This window comes from Paroedura picta, chromosome 7, assembly GCF_049243985.1.
Source record: "Paroedura picta isolate Pp20150507F chromosome 7, Ppicta_v3.0, whole genome shotgun sequence".
Lineage (NCBI taxonomy): Eukaryota > Metazoa > Chordata > Lepidosauria > Squamata > Gekkonidae > Paroedura > Paroedura picta.
The window spans coordinates 30160167-30183741 of record NC_135375.1 but is presented as its reverse complement, the minus strand read 5'-3'; the positions used below and the strand labels follow the sequence as shown (position 1 = coordinate 30183741).

Here is a 23575-nt window from a genome sequence, read left to right as displayed (position 1 = left end):
ATCACTCCCAGATGCAGAGAAACAAGCTCAGGGTTCCCATTGATTTGTCATTGTCATGAGTTAAAATTTCCATGAAAATAAAATGTTCCTTATGTTCATTGTTGTGGTCTGTATCTTATTTTGAAGGGATGTTTAAACATTACCATAGCGATCAGAGAGCATTAGGGCAGCAGTTGAGAGTAGAGGAGTAAACTAGCCGCCCCCCCACCGGGCCTCAGTAAAATTGTCAAGCGTTGAGTGGTCCCCGGTGATAAAAAGGTTGGGGACCACTGTGTTAAAGGATGGATAACAAATGTAAAATATGTGTTCATGCTATCAGATACTCCACTCTTTTGCTTAAATTACTTGGATCCTCCCCCTCCGCTCTGCAACATTCCAAGCCTTTCCCCATTTCAGCAAAAGCGCCATTCAAGTTGGAGGAAGGATCTGTTGGCTACAGAGCACTTACAGCTTGGCTGAAAGGACTAGTAGGCTACATGCCAATATAATTAGCCAGAGGCCCATTGCTTTAATATGGGAGCCCCTGCTTTATAAGTCCAGTGGCCCATCTAGGCTAGCATCCTGTCTCACAGAATAGCCGACCAGTGACTCTGGAAGGGCAACAACAGGTCACAGAAACCTTCCCCTGCCTTCAATGTGGCCTCCTCTCATTGCTATTTTATATGGCTCTTCCCTTTAACCACCATGGCCAATAGCCGCTGATGCACCTATTCTCCCCTTTAAAATGTTTTGGATGGGGTTCTTAATTTTTGCAGATAATTTTGTGTGTGTGTGTGTGTGTGTGTAGAAAATGTTTTCCAGTTTTTTCTTTCCTTCCTTGTAGGGGTTTGTCATATTTAAAGTGAGATGTAGCATCACCATTTCAGCCAGGTTACTGTCATATTTCTGCCCAAGTCACGGGTTTTCAGGACTGGCTTTCAGAGAGCTTCAGGCACTGTGAACGTTGGCTTTTCCTGTATGAAAGCAATACTCTGGTTTAAATGTAAAGACACATTCATGTATTCATATGATGAAAATAAAAAGGCAGGCATATAGGCCCATATTACGGCTAAAACTCACTTACATCATACAATCAAACTCGCTAGAAAAATCATTAATGCTTGGCATGGTCAGCGGCAGAAGGAAACATGGTCGCCAAAGGATCCGCTGGCTCGACATGATCAAAGCCGATGCAGGGATGACCATGAACCAATTAAAAGAAGCAGTCAGAGACAGGGACGCATGGCGAAGACTTTCCTATAGAATCATCGAGGGTCGGACACGACTGAACGGATAACATCATCAACATCATCATCGGCCCATACAGGCTATGACAGATGATCACATTGTGCTCCATTCCCAGCAACTAAACAAATAATTTGTCATTGTGCAAGCATTGAGATAGTAATACATTCAGCTATGCTACTTTGGCCCAGATGATATCTCTATCTCAACTTCCACTAAGGAATATAAAAAAACTCTTGAGATAGTTGAGACGTTAGGTAAACTGAGACAAGAATCTAAAAAAACAGGGTAAATATATATTTCCTGACAGAGCAGTTTCCTGACAGAGCTGTTTCTCAGTGGAACAGACTTCCTTGGGAGGTGGTGGGTTCTCCATCTTTAGAGATTTTTAAACAGAGGCTGGATAGCCATCTGAGAGAGAGGCTGATTCTGTGAAGGTTCAAGAGGGTGGCAAGTTACAGTGGATGAGCGATAGGGTCGTGGGTGTCCTGCATAGTGCAGGGGGTTGGACTAGATGAACCAAGAGGTACCTTCCAACTCTATGATTCTATACTATGCCTGCAAAATTATTCTAAAATGGACAAATGACTAAATACTGAGTGACATAACATTGACCTAGTATTGAATACACAATATTGGTATTAAAAGTGCCACTGGACTCAAACCTTGTTCTGTTCTGTATTATGTGTTGCGATGTATAGACCCTGTAGTATTGAAGAAACAGACCAAAAACAATAAAATAATTTTTATCTTTTAGATGGCATACCCTGACTCCAACATGGTCTCAGATCACTTGGACCATTAGAGCCCAATATGTAAATACTCTCTAAAAGATGTGGGATTTAATATGATTTACAAATCTGTGCAGAGATTATAAGCAGTGTGGTTAAACCATGTTTTGAAGTTCCTAGAGGTGAACATGAAAAGGAACATAATGATGTTCCTTTTTGCATTGCCACTGTTCACTAATGCATCACTCGTATTTGTCCGGAAAAATCTGATTACAGTCATTTAGGTGTTCCTGCTAGATCAAATTGATCTGCTGGCCTCATATTGTATAAACTGGAGTAACGGTAAGCCCCAGTGAAGTGAGCACAGCCCGGCATATGGAAGGGTAGAGTTATCAGATGCTGAGGCAAATAATTCACCTTTCAGTTCTCTCTCTCTTCTTGGTATACTGACACTCATTCATAAAAATTAACTTATTTGCTTCTTGCACATCATTTAATTGGTGAATGATTATAAGCTCGTCACCGCTTGCTTGAGATATTTCACTGGGGACTGAAGAAGCAGACGTACAGCTGTGCTCTATGGGTTGCTGGGCAGATGAATAACAGTATACAAGTCGGGCTCAAAGAGGGCTTTGCAGCTGCAGCCTGCCAATGTGGGCTCACCTTTAATTCAGTAAGGGTATCATGCCACTGCAGCAGAGCCGATCAGACCTACTGCTCCAGTAACAGACACCATGGCCAAGTGCACAGCAATGGTACAACAGTAAATACAGATGCAATTTTTTTGGAAATGACAATGGCCTTTATCAAGCAATATTAAAACAAAACTAAACATAAGGACACTTAAGTTTTCCTCAGTGAGTATTCAGGAATCTGAGAAACAATTTTTTTTGGGGGGGTAGTAATGAGCTTCAGTGGAAAAGAATAATTAGAAGAAATGATATATGTACAAGCAGGGAACTCATAAGGACTAGGCAACGAGCATCTCATTTCTCATTTGGACACTGGTTCCTATTTCCTGAAAAACCTGGTAGTTTGCTTCTCCCCTTTTCCTGCTTCCTATGCATCTACCGGTCAACCTATATTGTGTCCTTCCCTCCTCAGTTTTTCCCTCCTTCCTTCCCCATAGCACTTTAGCCTGAAAACCTATAGTGGTGTTGGAACCTGCAAAGAATAACACAGAGTGCCTCATTACCCCCCTTGATGTATTCTTTCCCAGCTCCAGGCAGCCTTCTGGTATTTCAGCAACTGGGTCTTGGATTGTGTTGCTTGTTAGAAGGAAGCCTCGCCTTCTGTGTATGATGAGTCAATAGAGCGATAGTGAAATATGTTAGGAGTTCCCGGAAGAGGTAAGCGCCCTTTCGGAATGAACTCAGTTCCACAGGGCCTGTAAGACGGAGCTCTTTCGCTAAGCACTTGGTTGAGGGCAGACTGACAGAAGATCTTGCCCCTCCTCAGTGTCCCCTACTTGTAATATCGTCCCTGGAGACTTGGTAAATTGGGGGAGGTAAGGTGGGGTTTGGGGGTTAACAGCTAGCTTGTTGGGGTTGGGGAACTGTGTGGTTTTACTGTTCTTAGCTGCCGGGAGCTGGCAGGCCGAGTGGCAGCCTATAAGTATAGTTAATGATAAATAAAATAAATAAATACAGGGACTTGGCTAAACATGTCAGCTTCATGTTATATAAACTTGTGAAGTCACCAGCATAAATTTGATGCTCTCGGCACCTTGAAGTATTGCATTGGGACAATAAAGAACCAGTAAAATAAATACATCTCGTGGTCTGTCTTTAGTTCAACTAGATGTTCCACAATATCTGTAGCACAAGTTAAAATCCCTAGCATTTCCAGTTGAGGAACAGGTGGCAGGAAAGATCTCTGCTGGAGACCCGAGAGAGTTTCTGCCAACTGGAACGGACAACATTGAAAGACCCAAAGTAGAACTCAGCTTTGGGTACTATCAGATTGATAGCTGAGATATCCAGCCAGTGGTGAAGCAGAGTTGAGGTAGCAAGAACTCTTTCTTTTTTAAAATGAATGTTCACAGAGCTAAAACAGAAGTTCCCAGTTCCAGGGCTGACAACAAGTACATTCTCATGAACAGAGCAGTCACAGAAATAGAGATAAGGAATTATAGATGATATATACTTTGTCATACAATTCCAAGGTAACATGTTTTCGTTTCACTAAAAAATATTTATTAACAATGTAAAATGTCTAGTTTTTTTACAATCAGAGCTACTCCTGGCATGCCCTATAAGCAGTAACACTAATTTGATGTGCAGACACCATGCTTCAACCTTTAATGGAAACAAAATGGGATAATCTGCTTTACATCTGTGGATTGTATAGTTTCCTACACCGTCTTTTAAACAAGTAGTCCTTTCTTCCCAAAGCTGAATAGATAACATTTTTTTTAAAAAGTAAATTCGCTATTTCTAGGCATTGTACAATATGTAGATAGAACTCTCATATTTACAGGATCAACATATTAATGTCATGTTGCTTGTGTATTAGAAATTAGGATATTGTACTATGAAGATCTTGGATAAATTGAGATATAGAGTGGAAGACTAAATATGAATGAGAGCACAAAAAGCGGTAGAGTTTGTGCATGTTCTCTTACGATATTGGCTCTGTTTATTTCAGCGCTTTAGAACTTAAGCACAGTTTCGCTGTTCTAAATACTTTCCTATGGATTAAGATTGCTTAATAGAATATGTTCAAATATTTTAACATCATACTAGCAAGAGCTACAGTCATACTATTGTACTGTACACAATTGGTTGTTGTGGTTTTTTGTACATGAAATAACATTTTTTTTGCATGTTTTATTTGATAATGGTAATAGTTGCCTCTAATAACAGAATGGTTTCAAACAGACGTGCGTATGCCATTAAAAAAAAACATTAAAAAATATTCTTAACAATGTTAAATTGGTTTCCTGATTTTGGTTCTGGTCAGCAGCGATCTGCAAAACTCTTGACGAGGAGGAAGAGAGATAGAATGAGGGCAGTGTAGAAAACATACATTTTAAGTTAGAGCATTAGGTTTATCCGGCTGAAGGTCAATTGTATTGGCTACAGTTATCTGCACACTTCTGTATTAGGTCTTCTAGCTTGAGACAAGACAGCAGAGTCCAAAGAATCTTCGCTTCCGTCTTCGCACTAACGGATAAGGAGTCAAGTTTAGGAGGCTGCTATCATCTATGATTAAAAACACACACACATTAGAATTAGGTTATGCATACTGCAAGGCAAAGAAGGCTGTGGCGAGGTGAATGGCAGTGCCCCTAAGTGAGAAGCAGAGGGATCTAGTCCTCCTGTCATGTGCAAGCCTCACTGAAATAACAGCGGCCGTGCAAGAGCTTCTATCCTCTTCAAAGCACAGGAGAGTGTCCCAGTAAATTGTATTCCATGTTAATTCAGAGGAGGCTGCTGGAACAAGTCCCAGCTAGGAGTTTACAAGTCATGAACAAATACAGACAGTAACCAATTCAGGTTTGACACAAAGTAGTCCTCCTCCAAAAACCTTTCAAAGAAATCCAATTTCTGAATCCTTATAAAAACACGGGATTTTAACTGAAGCTGCACTTCTTGTAAATTAATTGCTTTTAAGGTAAAGGAATAGGGCCCAAATCAAATCACGTGTCCTTGCAAGCAGAAACACTGTCCTTGCAAGCAGATGACACTGCAAGTTGTCATACTAATTTTCGGTGTGACTTATTAATCCTTTGAAAGGCCTTTTGCGCTTTCTTTATGCATTAGAAAACCAGCAGCATTTGCAGGCCCAGTTTGCCTTGCTTCATTTCATAAATCCTTATGTTGTTCTACAGTGTCATAAACCCCCACTGTTCACATAACATAAGCAAAGTTCAGAGTGTGCTTATAGGTTTCACAGGGGGCAAGACAGCAGAGGACCATGATGGAGAGGGGGGGGGGGCAAGAGCAGGAGAACAAGTATAAGCCACTGCAAACTACAGGACTCTTTCAAGTGGGGTAAAATAAAGATGTCACAGAACTGGGTTTGTAGGGAGGATCTGAGTGGAGAAAGGAAGATGGGCCACACTGCAGCTGAGAACTTCTGGGGCCAGTGCCACCCTTGGCAAGATGCTCCTGGGGAATAGCAGCAGCACACCTGTTCAGATCAAGCATCTTAGAAACTCTTCTGAAGAAGGAGGAACCCAAAGATGCTGATGGGGGGGGGCACATAATGGCTCTTCACTGCTCTGAAAGCAGACTGTGTACTCCTTCAAGAGTTCTGAGAGGGAGTTCTTGGTATGAGAGGCAGTATGGAGAGTGAGACAAGATGGCTTTCTGAGTCATCAAGCTTAGCATATAAAGAATTCATTTACTTAAACTGACCCTGGCTACATAAATATGCAAATGTCACATGTGGAAATGAAAAGTTTTACCTTGATTTTTCAGTGGCAAAGGCATAGTCTCCCTGAGTTTGCTTAAAAGGTTTTTCATTTCTCTCATGTCTCTGCAGAAATGAAACACAAGACAGATCAAATAGGATATTACTTGAATAAAAAAAAATCTAAAGGTAAAGGTATCCCCTGTGCAAGCACCGAGTCATGTCTGATCCTTGGGGTGACGCCCTTTAGCGTTTTCATGGCAGACTCAATACAGGGTGGTTTGCCAGTGCCTTCACCAGTCATTACCGTTTACCCCCCAGCAAGCTGGGTACTCATTTTACCGACTTCGGAAGGATGGAAGGCTGAGTCAACCTTGAGCCGGCTGCTGGGATTGAACTCCCAGCCTCATGGGCAAAGCTTTCAAACGGCTGCCTTACCACTCTGCGCCACAAGAGGCTCTTAAAAAAAATCTACTGGCTGCTTAAAAACATTTCTAGTAATAGTATCCTATATATTCCAGACAGGAATCAGAACATCGAAATTGAAAACATTTAATGGCCAAAATGATATTAAAAAGAAATGCAACAGTATTTCCCCTAATTTTTATTTGTGTATATTCCTCCTATGCAAATAAGAAAGATTTAAGGAGGAAAACAGGAAAGCTGCCCAGATTAATGCCTGTTAATTAACTCACACCCAATAATCATGCTTAAGCTGCTCATCATTCTTTTTCAACCCAGCTTGGGATAGACAGCTAAATACTGCATAATATGAATAATAATTAATGGGAACCAGTTTTTCTTAAATTATTTTTGCTCTGAGAATTTGGTTAAACTGGGGGCGTTGACTACATACTGTGCCTCACATATGGTCAGCCAGTAAATGGAACCAGTCAAACAACAGATGAGGCTCTATCCCACATTACATTTTGTGCAGATCTAAGATTTTATCTGTATCTGTACCATAAATAAAGCTGTAGAGGGATGATGGGAGGAGTTGGGACTCATCACGTACCTGATTGGGCCCCTGGGGAAGCACTCGCCCTGGAGGACCAATAAGGCAGGGGATGGCCCTAACTGCCTCCATGTCCCAGATTGGCCCTCGGGAATGACAGCCCCTAGAGGACCAATCAGGTGTGGGACACACCATCCCCAACTGCCTCCCCCTCCACTTTCCAGCCACACAAAGAGTTGGCAGTCAAGTAAGGCAGCCCCAGCCCGAGCAGTCCTGCCGCAGCTTCACCAAGTCTTGGTGGGGCTGCTCGGGTGGGTGGGAGGTAAGGAGGGCCTGTCCTAGCTCACCCCTACCACGATCAGCCTTGCAGTGGCCTGGCAAGGTCTCGGTAGAGTTGCGTGGGTGTGTGGGTGAGAGGCAAGGAGCACCCGTCTGAGCTCACCCCTGCCCCGACCAGCCTCTCCACAGCCTGGCGAGGCCTTGGTGGGGCTGCCCGGGTGGGTTGGGAGGGAGGCGGGGAGCGCCTGCCCAAGCTTTCCCCCTCCCCAACCAACCTTGGTGCAGCTTGGCAAGGTCTTGGCAGGACTGCCTGGGTGTGGGGGGAGGCGGGGAGCCTGAGCTTGCCCCCACCTTGACCAGCCTGGCGAGGCTTTGGTGGGGCTGCCTAGGTGGGTGGGTGGTTGAGGTGGGTAACCCCCGCCAGAGCTCGCCCCTGCCATGACCAGCCTCGCCAGGTCTAGCTGGGTGTGTGTGTCAGAGTCCACTGCCTTGTTTATACAACGGGCTTTTCTTCTAGTTTAAGAATAAAATGTAGAACACCAAGCATTTATTGCAAGGGAGAGATCAACTTAAGGTATAGAGGGAGACACTACAGATCTTTTCTAGAAACTTTAGGTTCTTCTTTCAAGCAGTCTACCAGGGGAAGGGGATGGGTTCACTCCACTATTTTAGAACTATTGCAGTACACTAAATGTTAATATCAGAATTAACTGGTGACGGAGGGAGGAAAGTGTAGATGTCAGAACTGCAGGTACAATTGTCAGCCAGTGAGGATTCATGTCAGCTCTCTCTAGAACAGCCATTCTCAACTTCTTTTGGCCGCAGCTCTTTTAAGAGCACTTCTCAGGTTCCAGGGCCTCCTGCAGTAGGTTGGCCGCTTGTGCAATGAGCGAGATTTAAAAAGTCCTAAACTAAGAGTGAATTAATTATACTTGACACACCTTGGCTTTTATATATGTGAGGCAGATTTGTAGAACATTCAATCAAGAGAAGCCTGCACATTTCCCCCCTCGAATGTATTAATTCAAGCACCCACAAAGGAAAGAATTATGTGATTCATTTTTCTTTCCCTTAACAAAAGTTGAACTTCTTAGCAATTAATGAAGTCATATGAGACAAAAAGGTAGGGTGGCCAGCTCTGGGCTAGGAAATACCTGGATACTTTGAGGGTAGAGTTGGGATTGGGTGGGATTTGGGGCAGGGAGGGACCTCAGTGGAGTATAATGCTATACAGTCCATCCTCCAAAGCAGCCTTTATCTCCAGGGGAATTGATCTTTGTCACTTGGAAATGAACTGTAAAACAGGGGATCCCCAGGTCCCACCTGGGGACTGCCATCCCTACCAAAAGGGTATATCATTAGTTCAATTACCATGGTCCCCCATAAACCCTTTGGACTCTCCTTCTCACATTGTTCTGTCTATGGCTCCCTTCAAATGTGCCAGCCCCCTCTCCCCCCGCCCCCGGAAGACATTTGTCCCCTGTTGAGAATGGCTGGTGCAGAGCACAGGCTCCTTGGCAAACCTCTTGGTAGTTACAGGATGTATAAAGCAGCCCAAAAAGTAAAGGGGAGGAACAAGTTGAAGCTGATATCTCAGTGTCTTTCACTCCCTTAATCTGTAAATGTTTTTGATTCAGATGGACTTGGATAGTCATAACAACTTAAAATATGACAGAATTGTAATTTCACTGGGATGACACCCAATAACCTGACAGTGGCACAATAAAATCAGAGTCCAGTAGCACTAAGACCAACAAAGATTTATTCAAGGCGTGAGCTTTCGAGTGCAAGCAGTCTTCCTCAGACTCTAAAGCTCACGCCTTGAATAAATCATTGTTGGTCTTAAAAGTGCTACTTCAGACCAACACAGCTACCCATCTGAATCTTGACAGCGGCAATGAGTACCCAGCTTGCTGGGGGGTAAATGGTAATGACTGGGGAAGGCACTGGCAAACCACCCAGTATTGAGTCTGCCATGAAAACGCTAGAGGGCGTCACCTCAAGGGTCAGACATGACCCGGTGCTTTCACAGGGGATACCTTACCTTTTTAAGTCCAGGATAATTAAGGCCTATTAAGTCCAGGATAATTATTTTATCAATCGGTGTGGAAGCCACTCTTGATTTTGGATTCATAGGCTCCACACTGTTTGTAATTTTAAACATTAATATGTTTGTCATATAATTAACCATTTAATAAAATCTTGATTATATTACAGTAAATGTTTTTTATTTCCACTGGTTCTTCAGCTTGCTGCTGGACTGAAAATATCCGTTCACTATGGTGCATGCCCTGGTTATACTTTAGATTCGTCTTAAGTATGTGCCTCCTCATCACCAAATCAAAGGAATTACTAAATAAGGTCAAATTATTAGAACAGAATAAGGCACATACCTCTCTGTGTTTTCAATATCTGTGGAAACCTGCCATAGATGTTGCTGAATGTCTGTAGGTGAAGATGATGTATCTTCTAAAATAGGTACTTCTGAACTCTCCTCTACTTTGCTGTCTCCAGTCTTTGGAGCTGCACAGGTCTCCATCCCTTTGAAATATTCAAAAATATTGAAAAACAAGATTCAGTCAAATCGCCAACCATTTATGGACAGACATACTGTATACATAGAATGTATACATGCTTATGTTGTATAGATAGACATGGATGTCTATCCATTTGGAAAGCCTTGCTGAACATTAGAGCTCTTTAAAATATTTAAAATATTTGACAACAACAGCTGAACACTGAATATATTTTGAATGTTTGCATTTATTTTCAGCTTCTTCTAGTACAGAAGACACTTGGGCAGTGAATAAATAACTTCATCTTGTTTATGATAAATGAATGCCAAATTAAGGAATGCTATATTATTATGTCAGGAGCCGTGTGTGACATTATTAGTTTGACCACTGAGGAAGGTGAATTGGGCCAAACCATGTCTGGTCAGGGCCAGTATGTATGTATGTATGTATGTATGTATGTATGTATGTATGTATGTATGTATGTATGTATGTATGTATGTATGTATGTATGTATGTATGTATGTATGTATGTATGTATGTATGTATGTATGTATGTATGTATGTATGCATGCATGCTTCAATTTATATCCTGCCCTCCCACACAGTGGCTCGTGGCAGGTCACAATCTAAAATTCATCATACAAAACCCAATATCCCCAAAAGAGTACTATGCTCTCCCACCGCCAACTGGCTAGTAATCCCTGGCCCCAAAGAAGTACATCAGACCTCAAAAAGGACCATAGCCTTCTCTATACTGACCCCACCCGTTGGAACGAGTTCCCTGAAGAATCAAGGCCCTGGTCAAACTCTCCGAATTCCGCAGGGCCTGCAAAAGGGAGCTCCTCCACCAGGCATTTGATTGAGGTTAATCCGACCTCAAAACATCTGACCTAAAAAACATCTGGTGGTCCCCTTTAAGCCATACCCTCCATAATCTGAAGGATTAATACCTCCCTAGGGGTTGTTCTAATTGTTCAATGAATTAACTATAGTAACCTGCTAAAATAAATACTTACTATTCTTGTATTTTAAAAGTGCCTCGATATGTTATCTCAATAAACCTGAGAATAATGTTGCATGGAATGACAGCATTAATACCAAAAGGGAGAACAGTGGCTTGCCTAAGCCATCCCTAAAAGTTCATGGCTGACGTAAAATTTGAAACAAATGCCCCCTTCTAACTTGTGCTGCATTCCAGCCATTCTCATAATACTGTTCCAAAATACTTGAACTGTAGCCTATGACATGGAGAATTTTAATGCATAAAGATGATGAAAACTGGAAAGCATTTTGCGTACTAAAAGCGCTCTTTTGCTTAGATAAATCTGTTATAAATAGCAACTATGCTCTCTTGATGCAAAATACATTTTTCACATTTCCTAGTACTGTTTACTAGCTCGGATTAAATGGGGAACAGATGAAATGGGATGATTTGGAAGAGCTTCTCATCCTCTCTGTGTCCTCAGCAAAAAGCATACACAGGTTCAAACTCCCAAAGCTTTCCTTTGCTCAATTAGCGAGTGGGAGGAAAGCATCGTGCTTGCAAGAGCACATCTGGACTAAAACGGTTCAACCTCCTTGCATAGAGCAGCTATTTTTGGTTGAGATGTTTCTACTCAGTACAACAAGCCTCGGTTTCTTCCTGTAGGTCAGCTCCCTGCAGGAAAAAATACAGTCTGAACTTGGATATCGAACTGAACTGTACAAAAGATATAAAAAGTAACAGAAAGCCCAAGGCTTTGATTCTGCAGGGCTGCTGTATTTCCGTGAGGCAAGTGAAGGCAGCAGAGTGCTGAACTGAGCAGTCTGCTTCTGATCAAGACCTGCATGCACACCTCTTTACCTGCCCCCACCAGTGGAGGCCTGAATGAGCCATATTTATTCACACGTAGAAATATTTATGAGGTCTTTTTATGCTATCAGGAACGTTTCCTTGAATAAGCAAGGGCACTGGTGTGTAAGTCTAGCTCAACGAACTTCTCAATGGAAAATTGTACAGTGTTGTGCTGGTAGAAGATGCAGCAGATAAAAAAGGTAAGAGTTGAAGAAGTCTGAGTTAAAGTATTGCCCACGAAAAGTGTGGGGTGAAATGGGGCATGTTTTTGGTGAAATGCAATGTTCTCCTCTCCCATTATTCATATGATATGATGAAGAAGAAGAGTTGGTTCTTATATGCCATTTTTCTCTACCCAAAGGAGTCTCAAAGCGGCTTACATTCGCCTTCCCATTCCTCTCCCCACAACAGACACCCTGTAAGGTGGGTGAGGCTGAGAGAGCCCTGATATTACTGCTTGGTCAGAACAGCTTTATCAGGGCTGTGGCAAGCCCAAGGTCACCCAGCTGGCTGCATGTGGCAGAGGAGTGGGGAATCAAACCTAGCTCACCAGATTAGAAGTCTGCACTCCTAACCTCTACACCAAGCAGGCTCTGGTGCTGTTTGTAACCTTTTCAGCCACTTACTTACCCCTCTATTGTAACTGATCCTGACTAATTTATACTTCCCCATGCTGTACTGAACAGTCCCTGAAGAGATGATCTTTGCAGGGAGTCTTCCAAACTCCTAATACTGCACAAGAGGCTACAAGCACAACACTGGAAGATCCCCACATTGCTTAGGAAAATGTTTGTTTATTATGTTGCAACTGAATGACTCTCCTTAGTTTACTCTTACAGTACAGCGCTGAAAGACCCTCCCCAGAAACAACTTAAGGGAGAGAATTGGAGTTCTGTAGTGGGACCTCCCCTTACATCGGCAGAAGTAACTGGCAAGATTCAACCCTTCCTCCTCATTTCCCTGGAAGCAACTAATCCATATTCCTTGGCACGTGTCAAGTTGCTTTCTTTACTGAAATCAGTGGGAAAGCCTAAGAATGCCAAGAGCTCTAGGAGTGCACAGGGGTGGACACAGAATGTACTGAAGCATAAGAAAACTAGAACCCTTTCAGCAGCCTGGCTGGAGACTTACCAAGGAAAGTTGTGCAGAAAGACAATACAAGTGAGCATAACAAGATAAAAAAACTGCAGTTTATGATGTGTGAATACCTTTTCGATGAAGCTGAAGCGATCCTAGTAGACACATGGATTTTAGCATCTCTGTTGTATACATTTCTAAGCAGCACTGCAACTGGATATATAGTCTACAGATTTCAGGATGAATCTCACCATCTTCTGGGCTGCAGCAATATTAAAAAACAAAACAAAAGAATCCTGGAAATGTTATTATGAGTCTCCAATTCCAGTGGAGAAATAGTGTTCGTCTGTTGCAGCAAATACAAAAAGAAGTGTTTTGTTAGAGACTTATTTGTAGCATAAGTTTTCACAAGTAAGAGCAGCCCATGATTCTCTTTGTCTGTATAACTGATGTCTCACGGACAGTGAAACATGCTGGGTTGGATCGAATAGTGCCCTTGTGCGACCAGAAGGCACTACACTCATACAAGGGGAGTGCCACTAGGCACATGAAAAAAAATTGCAGTTTCAAATCTTGGCAAAAATTATCTGAAATAATAATCTGATAATAATAATAATCATGAATAACCCTTCACCTTTCGGATTCAGCTGGAACCAAAAAGCTTTGGGGCTTTTTGTCAGTATGCCTTGTTCCCCACCTTCCCAGGCAGCAATGCCTTTGCTGTCTGAAAAGATGGGGAAGAGAGCGCCCGCTGATCAGCTGATGATGACAGGTGCCCTGCACACTCCACTTAAATCCATCTCCAGTTGGGAGGAGCATCTTTCATCATCAGCTGATAGGTATGCTAGCTGCTTCCTTTTAATTGTGGCCACCACGCCAATCAGCTGATGACAGGCGCCCTGCCCACTCTCTTTAAATTCCCCTAGTTGGGGAGGGATTTAAAGGGAATGGGTGGGGTGCTGGTCATCATCTGCTGTTAGGCATACACTCTCCCTTTGCCTTCTCAGGCTTTGTCTAAAAAAGTGAGGGGGAGGATACATGTGAACGGTCTGAATCAGGTGGTCAAATCACGATGCAGGGGAAAAGAACCTGGATAAGTATTGATTTGGGTACTTTTCAGTTTATCTGAACCACCCATGGTTATTTCCAACTTAAGTTGCAACTCTCTCTAATAATTCCTATGCCATTACCAAAGATTCCCCAACTGAAACTACTTTTCAGATGGCAGGGGGAGTGGGGAATCTGATGCAGAAAATAGGCAGCAGTGGAATTTTTCCAGGAGTGAAATCCATTCTGCAGATTCAACGATTTACATCACAAAACATGCCATTCTACAGTTCTTTCTGAAAGTAACTATTTTAATGGTAAAGAGATAGAAATTCCATTATTCTATTTTTCTCCGTATGGGTGATAAGACAAGCCAGGAACAAGCAGCTCGCATAATGAACAAACCCTCCCACTTCAAACATATCCAAATATTAAAAAGGGGGACACCAGGGCCTATATATGTGAGACAATATTCCATGATTTTTTTCCCTTCAGGTTTTACAATTGAAATTTTGGGGATATATACCACTGACATATACATCTTTCCAAGGATGCACTGTATTCACAAGCAGCTACTTCCGTGTACAATTAATACAACATAGTGTGTATATGCTGAGAATACTCTATAGAAAAGATACATTTTGAACACTTATATCCTCTTTTGCTGATACAGCCATTATATACTGTGGCTGTATAATGACTGGTACCAAATCTGAATAATTAATTTTTTTGTCGGTTGCAACATTCTCCATTTCTGTTTTCAGCTTTTTTTTTTTTGCCTACTTCTCAAATGTCAATGATTGCTTAGGATGCAGGAATTTACAGTTACCTCTGTCCCTTCCTAGTATTACTTGTACTTGCAAAGAAAAGAAGAAAGAAACAATTGTCAGGCACTTAAATTTAATAACTATGCCAACAGCACATCTTAATAGGAGCAGTTAGAATGATGTATTCTTAAAGCAGTTCAGTAAACATTTTGATGTAGAACGTGAAACAGAAGTTTTCACGGACATCACGTCTGTAACTTATGCCCGCCCTGAGTGCACCAGAAGACCCTTGGAAGCAACTGGCATGGAAGCAGCCAATGGTGGCAGTGGCTGCCAAGGAGGCCAATGAAGCTGTGGCAGCACCACCCGCTGAGTTCAGGGCAGCTGTGGTGGCAGCGCAGGCTGGCCCCACCATAGCAACGTCACCTACCGAGCGCCACCTGCTGAGTCCAGGGTAGCAGCAGTGGCAGTGCAAGCCAGACAGCCCTGACTTGGCAGTGCCACCTGCAGGCCAGCCCAGCAGTGCCAGCCCTAACCGCCGATTCTGGGACAGTGGTGATGGGCCATGGGGGCACTACCTGCTGAGTCCGTGGAGGCCAGTCCAGCCACAGCACTGCAGGAGTCCCACTGCAGCCAGTCATGGGTTGCCCAGCTGAGACGGTGGAAGACCGCTGAACACGATAACTGTCCTGTTGTAAGAGGTAAGGAGGTGGGGGGGGGGAAGGATTCTCTGTGTGTGTGTGTGGACAAAGGATGATGTCGGGGAAGTGATAGATAAGGGGGAAGAGTCTCTGTGTGTGCATGCATCTGAGACAGAGAGGAGGGGAAGGAACCGGAAGGATGTCGGAGAAGTGAGAGGTAAGGGAAAGAGGCAAGGGAAGAGTGGTGAGGAAAGGACTCTGTGCCAGCTGCCCTCCCTTATGTGGATGTGTTCCACATAAAGGGTAAGAATCCTTTGTCGGCAGATTTTTTAACTGTCTTCCAATCTAAATCCCACAAAGCTTCCACTTTTTAAAAATACTACTTATTCTGTCCATGCCATGGGTATAAAAATTCCAGAAAAGTTACATAAAAAGGTAAAGGTATCCCCTGTGCAAGCACTGGGTCATGTCTGACCCTTGAGGTGATGCCCTCTAGCGTTTTCATGGCAGACTCAATTTGGGGTGGTTTGCCAGTGCCTTCCCCAGTCATTACCGTTTACCCCCCAGCAAGCTGGGTACTCATTTTACTGACCTCGGAAGGATGCAAGGCTGAGTCAACCTTGAGCCGGCTGCTGGGATTGAACTCCCAGCCTCATGGGCAGAGCTTCAGACTGCATGTCTGCTGCCTTACCACTCTGCGCCACAAGTTACATATCTAATGGCTAATGAAACACTTTGATTATCCCTTAGGGAGATTCAAGAAACAAAATACCTATCACTGGGAACAGGAAACAATGTAATGAACTTCCAGACTTCTAAAAGAGATTCTGATTCAGTGTGGGATGGGGCCATATTTCTGAGCTTTCATGACTGAAGAATGAAATGTGTATGTACAAAGAATACAATTTCAGATAGTTTAAAGTCCCATCACAGATTAGGTCTCACAAGAGCTAAAGAAGGAGCCACTTAGCAGAACCACAATGCGGCTGTCTCATGCTATGAAGCAGCATTTGGACAAAGGCGGATCATTTCAGTAATTAACCTCCATGGCCACAAACACAGTCACTCCTCATCATTTTAAAAAATCACTGTTGGTTGAAGATCTGTGATTTTTTATTTTTTTAAGGGACACAGAGCTGAAATACAATTAGATTCTTGGCTACCTCCAGGGAGCCAAAGCCACTAACCTAATAAATGATTTTCAACAATTATATATCCCAGTGCTTACATTATGAGATTAAAATTATGTTTTATCCCAAACAAAATGGAAACATTTTGAGGCCATCAGCAAACTATGCTCACTTAACCTACGTGGGGGTCAAGTTACTCTACCACTTTGGGGCCTCATTTTAAATTGCTGAAAGCACATTTTATTGTGTGGCCTGTGTACACTGACTCAAATTTGCTGAATTGCTCAACTACTGTATGCCAATTGGAAGGAAACAGGAGTAAGGCGAAGGAAGCTGGGCTGTGAATTAAACTGAGAAGGTGCACAGATTGACAATGGATACATTACAGAGGACAACAGAAGCCATGACAGGAAATTTCCAAACTTTTAGCATACTGAAAAAATTAGCTTCTGTGTTAACAGAGTAACACATTTTCATTCCAAGTGAATTCTTTCTGGACAAACTTAACACCACAACTTTTGATTTGAGCAAAAACTTCATCCTGTCAAGATGCTTATGTTATTAGTAAGAAGAAATAAAATTTTGAAAACTGGTTTTTAACTGCAGCTGTATAACATGATACAAACCACAATAGTTTAACAGAGACAAGAAGGCAAGATCAATCACTTCAATGGACAGCTATTTTGAGAAAATTTCTGAAGTAGGAAAGAGATCTGTTGGCTGCCTTCCTGAAAGCTAAACTGCATGTGTGGTGTTCAGTTTTGTACACACAGGAACTTCCCATTCTTGTTAATGTTGTGGGAAATTCTCTGTGTGAACCATGGGAAAATAACCATATGTGCATATTTTACTCTGGACTACAGCCATATTTATTTAGAAATAATGTTGTTTACATAATTTTTTTTGTCAGGGCACTCTAAGCTATGAGCAGGATTCAGCACACATTTCAATTCCTACTGATTCCAATGTGAGAAAATTAACTTTCATCCTGAGATTAATACTCACTGTTCCAGTTTTCCTTTTAAACTAGAAAATGTGCCTTACCAGTTTAATAAGAATTTAGCTAGTTTGAAATAAACGAAGCTTAAATCTCCCACAGAAAACAAGGAGTTGTAAAAGTGCCCCTCACAAAAGTCTAGTACTTACTATGTCTGTGTAGGGAAGGGGTGGATTTCCCAAAGCTACCAGTGACCTTGGCCCATTTGGAGATCTGGGGGGTTTTGTATTCTGCTTTTTACTGCTCAAAGGAGTCTCAAAGCAGCATACAATCACCTACCTTTCCTCTCCCCACAACACACACCCTGACCTTCTTCACATGAGGAATTAGGCTGAGGCCGGCACTTGCCTGATTGCGGGGCAGATGATGTGGGCTCTGGTCCGGGCCTCTCTGGCACTGTCCCAATTCAGGCCCCCCACTGCCTCATGGCAAGGGAACATGGATATCTCCACATTCCCTTTTATGCCCTTTTATGCAAATGGGACCTATGTCAAGACAGGCCCGTGTAGATGGGGAAAGTTGGGCAATCGAGGTCTGGCTCCTCCCATGACTACAGAGTCCCATAAGGGACAAAAATGCCCCAGTTGGCTCTGCAGCGGAGCGGAGCTGACTGGGGTATTTTTTTTTCATTTTTAAGAAAATGAAAAAATAAAATAAAATAAAAACACCCCATGCCACGTGACAGAACCTGTCCTCCCTGGCTGCCTCATCCAGAGGCAGAAATTCAGGGTGGATGGGGTGTGCTGGCAAAAACAGTTTCCCGTGGGGACACAGGAAGTTGTGGGGCAAATTGCTTATTTGCAAACATCCAGCGGTAGCCCAGTGTGGTGGCTCCAGGGCACCTACTTGTGAAGTAGGTGAGGCTGAGAGAGCTCTAAGAGAACTAGGTCAGCCAGCTGGCTGCATGTGGATGAGTAGGGAATCAAACCCAGCTTCCAGATTAGAGGGTTTCATTGTTTTAGATGATATTTTATTGGATAATCTTTGCTTTTGGTATTTGATTTTTTGTATATTGTTTTGTGAACCGCCTGGGAGCAGCGGTATAAACATTTAATAAATAATAATAAAAATAATACCCCAAGATGGCTGACTATGATTTTGGGATGAAAGGGTGGGGAGACAGCCATGTGGGGCAGTGTGGAAACCACAGTTCTTTGGTCCCTGCTGGGGATTTGAAAAAGAGACAGCTGAAGGTGAGATGTGTAGCACCAACTGGAATGATCCCCTTGGAGAGGAAATCTTGCTGAGATTTTAGAACAGGTACTGGGCCAGCATGGACAAAATCTATGCAAGATCCAAGGGTGTAATTATTTAGGTTACATTTATGGTGAAGTCACACTTTATATTAGTGTTTTCGGAAAAACACTCAAGTTACCAACCAACACACAATTTTATTAGCCCATAGGGCTAAGCGAAACACTGTTTACAGATGTAGACGATTGAATGAGGTGGATATAAGATCAAAGAGTTCAGAGAAGCTAGAATGGTCTGTAGCAGTAGTTCTGAGCACACTACCCATCTGCATGTTCCCTCAACATACAGAGAGTATGAGCAGACACAAACTTCAACTGCTGTGTCCACACAATTGTCAGATTTTATGCTTAATACAAATACATGGAGAAAGTGTCCATGGAGAAAGGTCCATTTCTCCTTGTGATCACAAATGTTTAAAAAGCAGCATCCCCAAGTGCAGTGAGGGAGAACACATGGACACTTCTTCTGTGCATATGATCTTGAAAATGATAGATCTTTATCATGCAAATATAGTTCTGCTAAAGGGAAGAAACCACAGTTACAGCTGACATGCAATCCGCACATGAAGACCATTCTTACAGGGCTCACCAGATCAATCATTCTAGTATCATGCATGTCTCAGAAAAATAAATAGGCAAAAAACCCTGATTATGCATAAACTTTCTTTTTTGTCACAATAAACCAAAGTTAACAAGACAGGGACAAACCATAGTTAGACTCCCAGATTAGCACCCACCAGCATACCCTGGTTGGCAGGGTAGTCTACATTCAGACATCGCATTAAGCCACAGTTTAATCAAACTACTTGTTAATGCAACTGCTATTGGTAACTGCTCTAAGCAAAATACAAGCTATTTACCCTGGTACATAAACTCCACCTGTTGCCCCTGCTGTAGGTGGTGCTCTGTCCCTTAGAGCAGGGGTAGTCAACCTGTGGTCCTCAAGATGTTCATGGACTACAATTCCCATGAGCCCCTGCCAGCAAACGCATGGGAATTGTAGTCCATGAGCATCTGGAGGACCACAGGTTGACTACCCCTGCCTTAGAGCTCAAGCCAGTATAATGAAGTCAGTATAATGCCTTAATTAACCAGGATGAACTTTCGGCCTAGTCTAGCACCTGATCCTATCGTATGACACTAAAGCAACCAGAATTTTATCCATTAGCACCATTTACAGCAACTTTCAGAATGAAACAAAATCAGAAGCCACTAGGTGCGTTTAAGCGTATAAATGCTGCTGGGAAGTATTTCTTTGAAGACTGTTTCTTTTATCAATTTCTTTCCAAGAACTGCTAACATACTGTATGGAAGAGCTCTTTTTATAAGGTTGTGGTTGCTATGGAAACTATGCTTTCAATGAACAGTGTGATCCTCATTTTCTTCTTCCTCCCACCACAGAGGTAATGAAGAATGGAGAGGGCAATTTGTTATTAAAACATTGATTATGTTACCTCTTTCTGAGAAGGATAAGCCGATTCCTCGACAAAACTGCTTGTGTTGATTTTCCTTTGGCCATACAAATAGGAAATTATGCCGAGTAGAAACAACAACTGAAATGAAATTCTTTCCTTGGGAAATCAGTTCTGTGGTGAGAAAACTCTGATGCAATGCCATCTGCCAACCTGTCCTTCGCTTGAAATCATCACATTTTTATCGGACAGCTCAAGAATGGCATATGTGATTCTCCTTCCCTTCATTCTATTCTTGCAACAGCCTTGGGAGGTAGGTTAAAATGATAGGCAATGACTGCTCTGCTTTCCGGCAGAGTGGAGATTTGAACCCAAGCCTCCTCCAGTCCTTGTTCCACATTGTAATCAATATACCACATGGCTTCCCAATTCTGCACAATGCTTCAGATCAACTGAGGGGGAACTAAACACTTCTTTTCAGAAGGAGCAGCAGCCACTTTAGACAGACTCACAAAGCATGCCCATCATAAAACCAGTCATTGGAAAGATACTAATTTCAGAATCCTGCAGTACAGTAGTGAGACGTGGACCGAATTCGGTAACTTTTTAATGTTGAAAAGTATTGGGTTTGATCCTATACGTAGAAAGAATTCAAAGATTCTTTTTGCCTGCATCCTCCTGAAACATTCCCTTTCTGTTATACCAGAAGGTCCAAGACCCACAGCAACACAGAGAAACAGCACAAAATCTGCCCTGTGGCCCTCTACCACTTCCGCGATGAGAAGGATGAATAATGCCAGACTGATGGAGGTAACTGGTGCTCGGTTTTGGGGGAAATTTAAATTCCCTTCTACTTCAAATTCAAATTTCAAAAACCCTTTAAGGGCATATAAAAAACATCATCAAAATAGGGGTAATTCATAATTAATTGATAAATTACATAGTCTAAAGAAAACAAATAAGTGAAATAAAATAAGCAGCGACCAACAATAGATTCCTCCAGAATGCCCAGCAATCAGTAATTTCCACCAACAGTAGATGCCCCTGATCTTTTTGCCTAGCCAACTGTTTCTTTGTGTCACAGTAGCCAAGAATTCGGCCACCAGTTCAGAGGACCCTGTTACTGCTGTCTCTTCCATGGGTCTTGTAGTCTTAATTAGTTTTATGGATTTGGGTAATTCTTCTCTGCAGCCTCCTCCTCTGCAGTTGGCAAGCAGTAGGCAAATGGCAAGCTCAGGTTGGCTGATGCTACATATGCAGGGAGGGAAGAATGATGCCTCCTTTTGGCACACTTTTGGCTGTCCTACTTGTTGAGATCAATTGAAAAAAGGGTCCCTGAGCAGTGTGCCTGGCTCTCATCAGAGATTAGGCTGGGAGCAAGAGAGGCTTCTAACTCTCCTTTGGAGACGAAGCCATCACTGCCTTGATAAAGATCCATTAGCAGGATTAAAGGAATGAGCTGTGAATGCTTCATTGACCTTTGTATTTAGAAAATGGCTGCTGAGGCCAATACTTATTTGCCCAAAGGCAAAAAACTTGAGCTATCAATCTCTTTGATTGAAACAAGTGAGAAGAAAATTAGGATAGAGGAAGAAGGGTAATAGCATAAGAAAGGAAAATAATAATGAGAATACGGAAGACTAATTTGATAAAACAGTCTAATCTAAGCTGCTCTCCCTGTCAAGACAGGAAAAGACCTGAGGAGACTGGTGACTACCACCAAGAAGACAGGAAGTGGCAAACAATGTGTTCCTGTGAGAACAGCTGTACCATGCTTCCCTTCCGACATCACATGTATATTTCCTTGTTTATCTGTGAACAGCAACCTAAAGTTTGTTCCTGTGTCCAAGGAGATTGGATGCCCACTCCAAAATTACTTTTGGACTTCCTGAGAAATCTTCACATACAGGCATCTTAGCAATACAGCAGTGATGGCTCTTCCAGTGATGCAGAGTGGGTGAGGTGTGGATGTCACAATGCTTTCTTGCACTTGGGTCAAAGAATCATAGACTCATGGAGTTGGAAGAGACCTCCAGGGTCATATAGTATAACCCCCTATAGAATGCAGGGAATTCATAATTACCTGTCCACCCACCAATGGTGACTCCAATTCCATGACCAGATGATGACGTAGATAAAATTGAAAGGGTACAGAGGAGAGCGACGAAGATGATCTGGGGCCAAGGGACAAAGCCCTATGAAGATAGGTTGAGGGACTTGGGAATGTTCAGCTTGGAGAAAAGGAGGTTGAGAGGGGACATGATAGCCCTCTTTAAGTATTTGAAAGGTTGTCACTTGGAGGAGGGCAGGATGCTGTTTCTGTTGGCTGCAGAGGAGAGGACACACAGTAATGGGTTTAAACTTCAAGTACAATGATATAGGCTAGATATCAGGAAAAAGTTTTTCACAGTCAGAGTAGTTCAGCAGTGGAATAGGCTGCCTAAGGAGGTGGTGAGCTCCCCCTCACTGGCAGTCTTCAAGCAAAGGTTGGATACACACTTTTCTTGGATGCTTTAGGATGCTTAGGGCTAATCCTGCGTTGAGCAGGGGGTTGAACTAGATGGCCTGTATGGCCCCTTCCAACTCTATGATTCTATGATGCCTCCAACCCCACACAAAAAAACAGAATCCCTGGCCAGTCTGGCCTGGAGGAAATTTGCCTCCTGATGCCAAAGTGGTGATTGGGATTTCCCTGAGCATGCAAGAAAGAGCCACAAGAGCCAAATATGGACACAATCCCTTCTGCCCACCCACTTACAATCTGCCTAAACTCAGAATCAGAATTTCGGTGAAGTGGCTTTCTAGTCCCTGCTTAAAAACATCCAAGGAAGGAGAACCCACCACCTCCTGGGGAAGCCTGTTCCACTGAGGAACTGCTCTAATTTACAGAAACTTCTTCTAGATGTTTAGTTCATATTTCTTTTGAATTAATTTCAAAATGTTTTGAAAGACATATGGTTTGACCTAACTGATAGTCATCTTCCTCAAATAGCCAGACCCCCAGATATACCTTTGCACATATTAACCTCATATCCATTGTAACTCAATGGAGCCCTACCTCCCTAATGGTACCAGATCCTGAATTATAACCAGTGACAACCAGACTCTCTGGATTGTATTCTATGGTGCTAGAAACCCTGAATCAGCACCTAGATTAGCACCTGTGTGCTCTCCAAGCAAGACTCTGAACTATGGATTTTGGTTATTTGCTCTGGCCTAGGCATAAGGCCAAAAGCCAGGCCAACCTGTCTTTCCAAAACATCAGTGCAGCGTGGCATGACTGACTGACCTCTCATGAACTCAGCATCCCAGCATCTTCAAAACCGCACAAAGCACTGGCAACTTCAAAGAACATC

General features: G+C 42.8%; 1 protein-coding gene across 4 annotated transcripts in view; it reads right to left on the bottom strand.

Moving 5' to 3' along the window:
• Positions 1–4127: 4127 nt before the first annotated feature.
• RGS7BP (regulator of G protein signaling 7 binding protein) overlaps positions 4128–23575 on the bottom strand; it is a 61478-nt gene continuing 42030 nt past the window's right edge. For 2 of the 4 annotated variants that reach the window (XM_077347228.1, XM_077347229.1), the window contains 4 exons: positions 13104–13234; positions 9939–10086; positions 6367–6437; positions 4128–5158 (listed from right to left, as the gene is read on the bottom strand). In XM_077347228.1, the coding sequence (XP_077203343.1) occupies positions 5067–5158; positions 6367–6437; positions 9939–10086; positions 13104–13234 (442 nt within the window). In that variant the 3' untranslated portion in view covers positions 4128–5066. Of the gene's footprint in view, positions 5159–6362; positions 6438–9938; positions 10087–13103; positions 13235–22302; positions 22546–23575 lie in introns of those variants that run through there. The other 2 variants (XM_077347227.1, XM_077347230.1) reach the window with 2 other exon arrangements.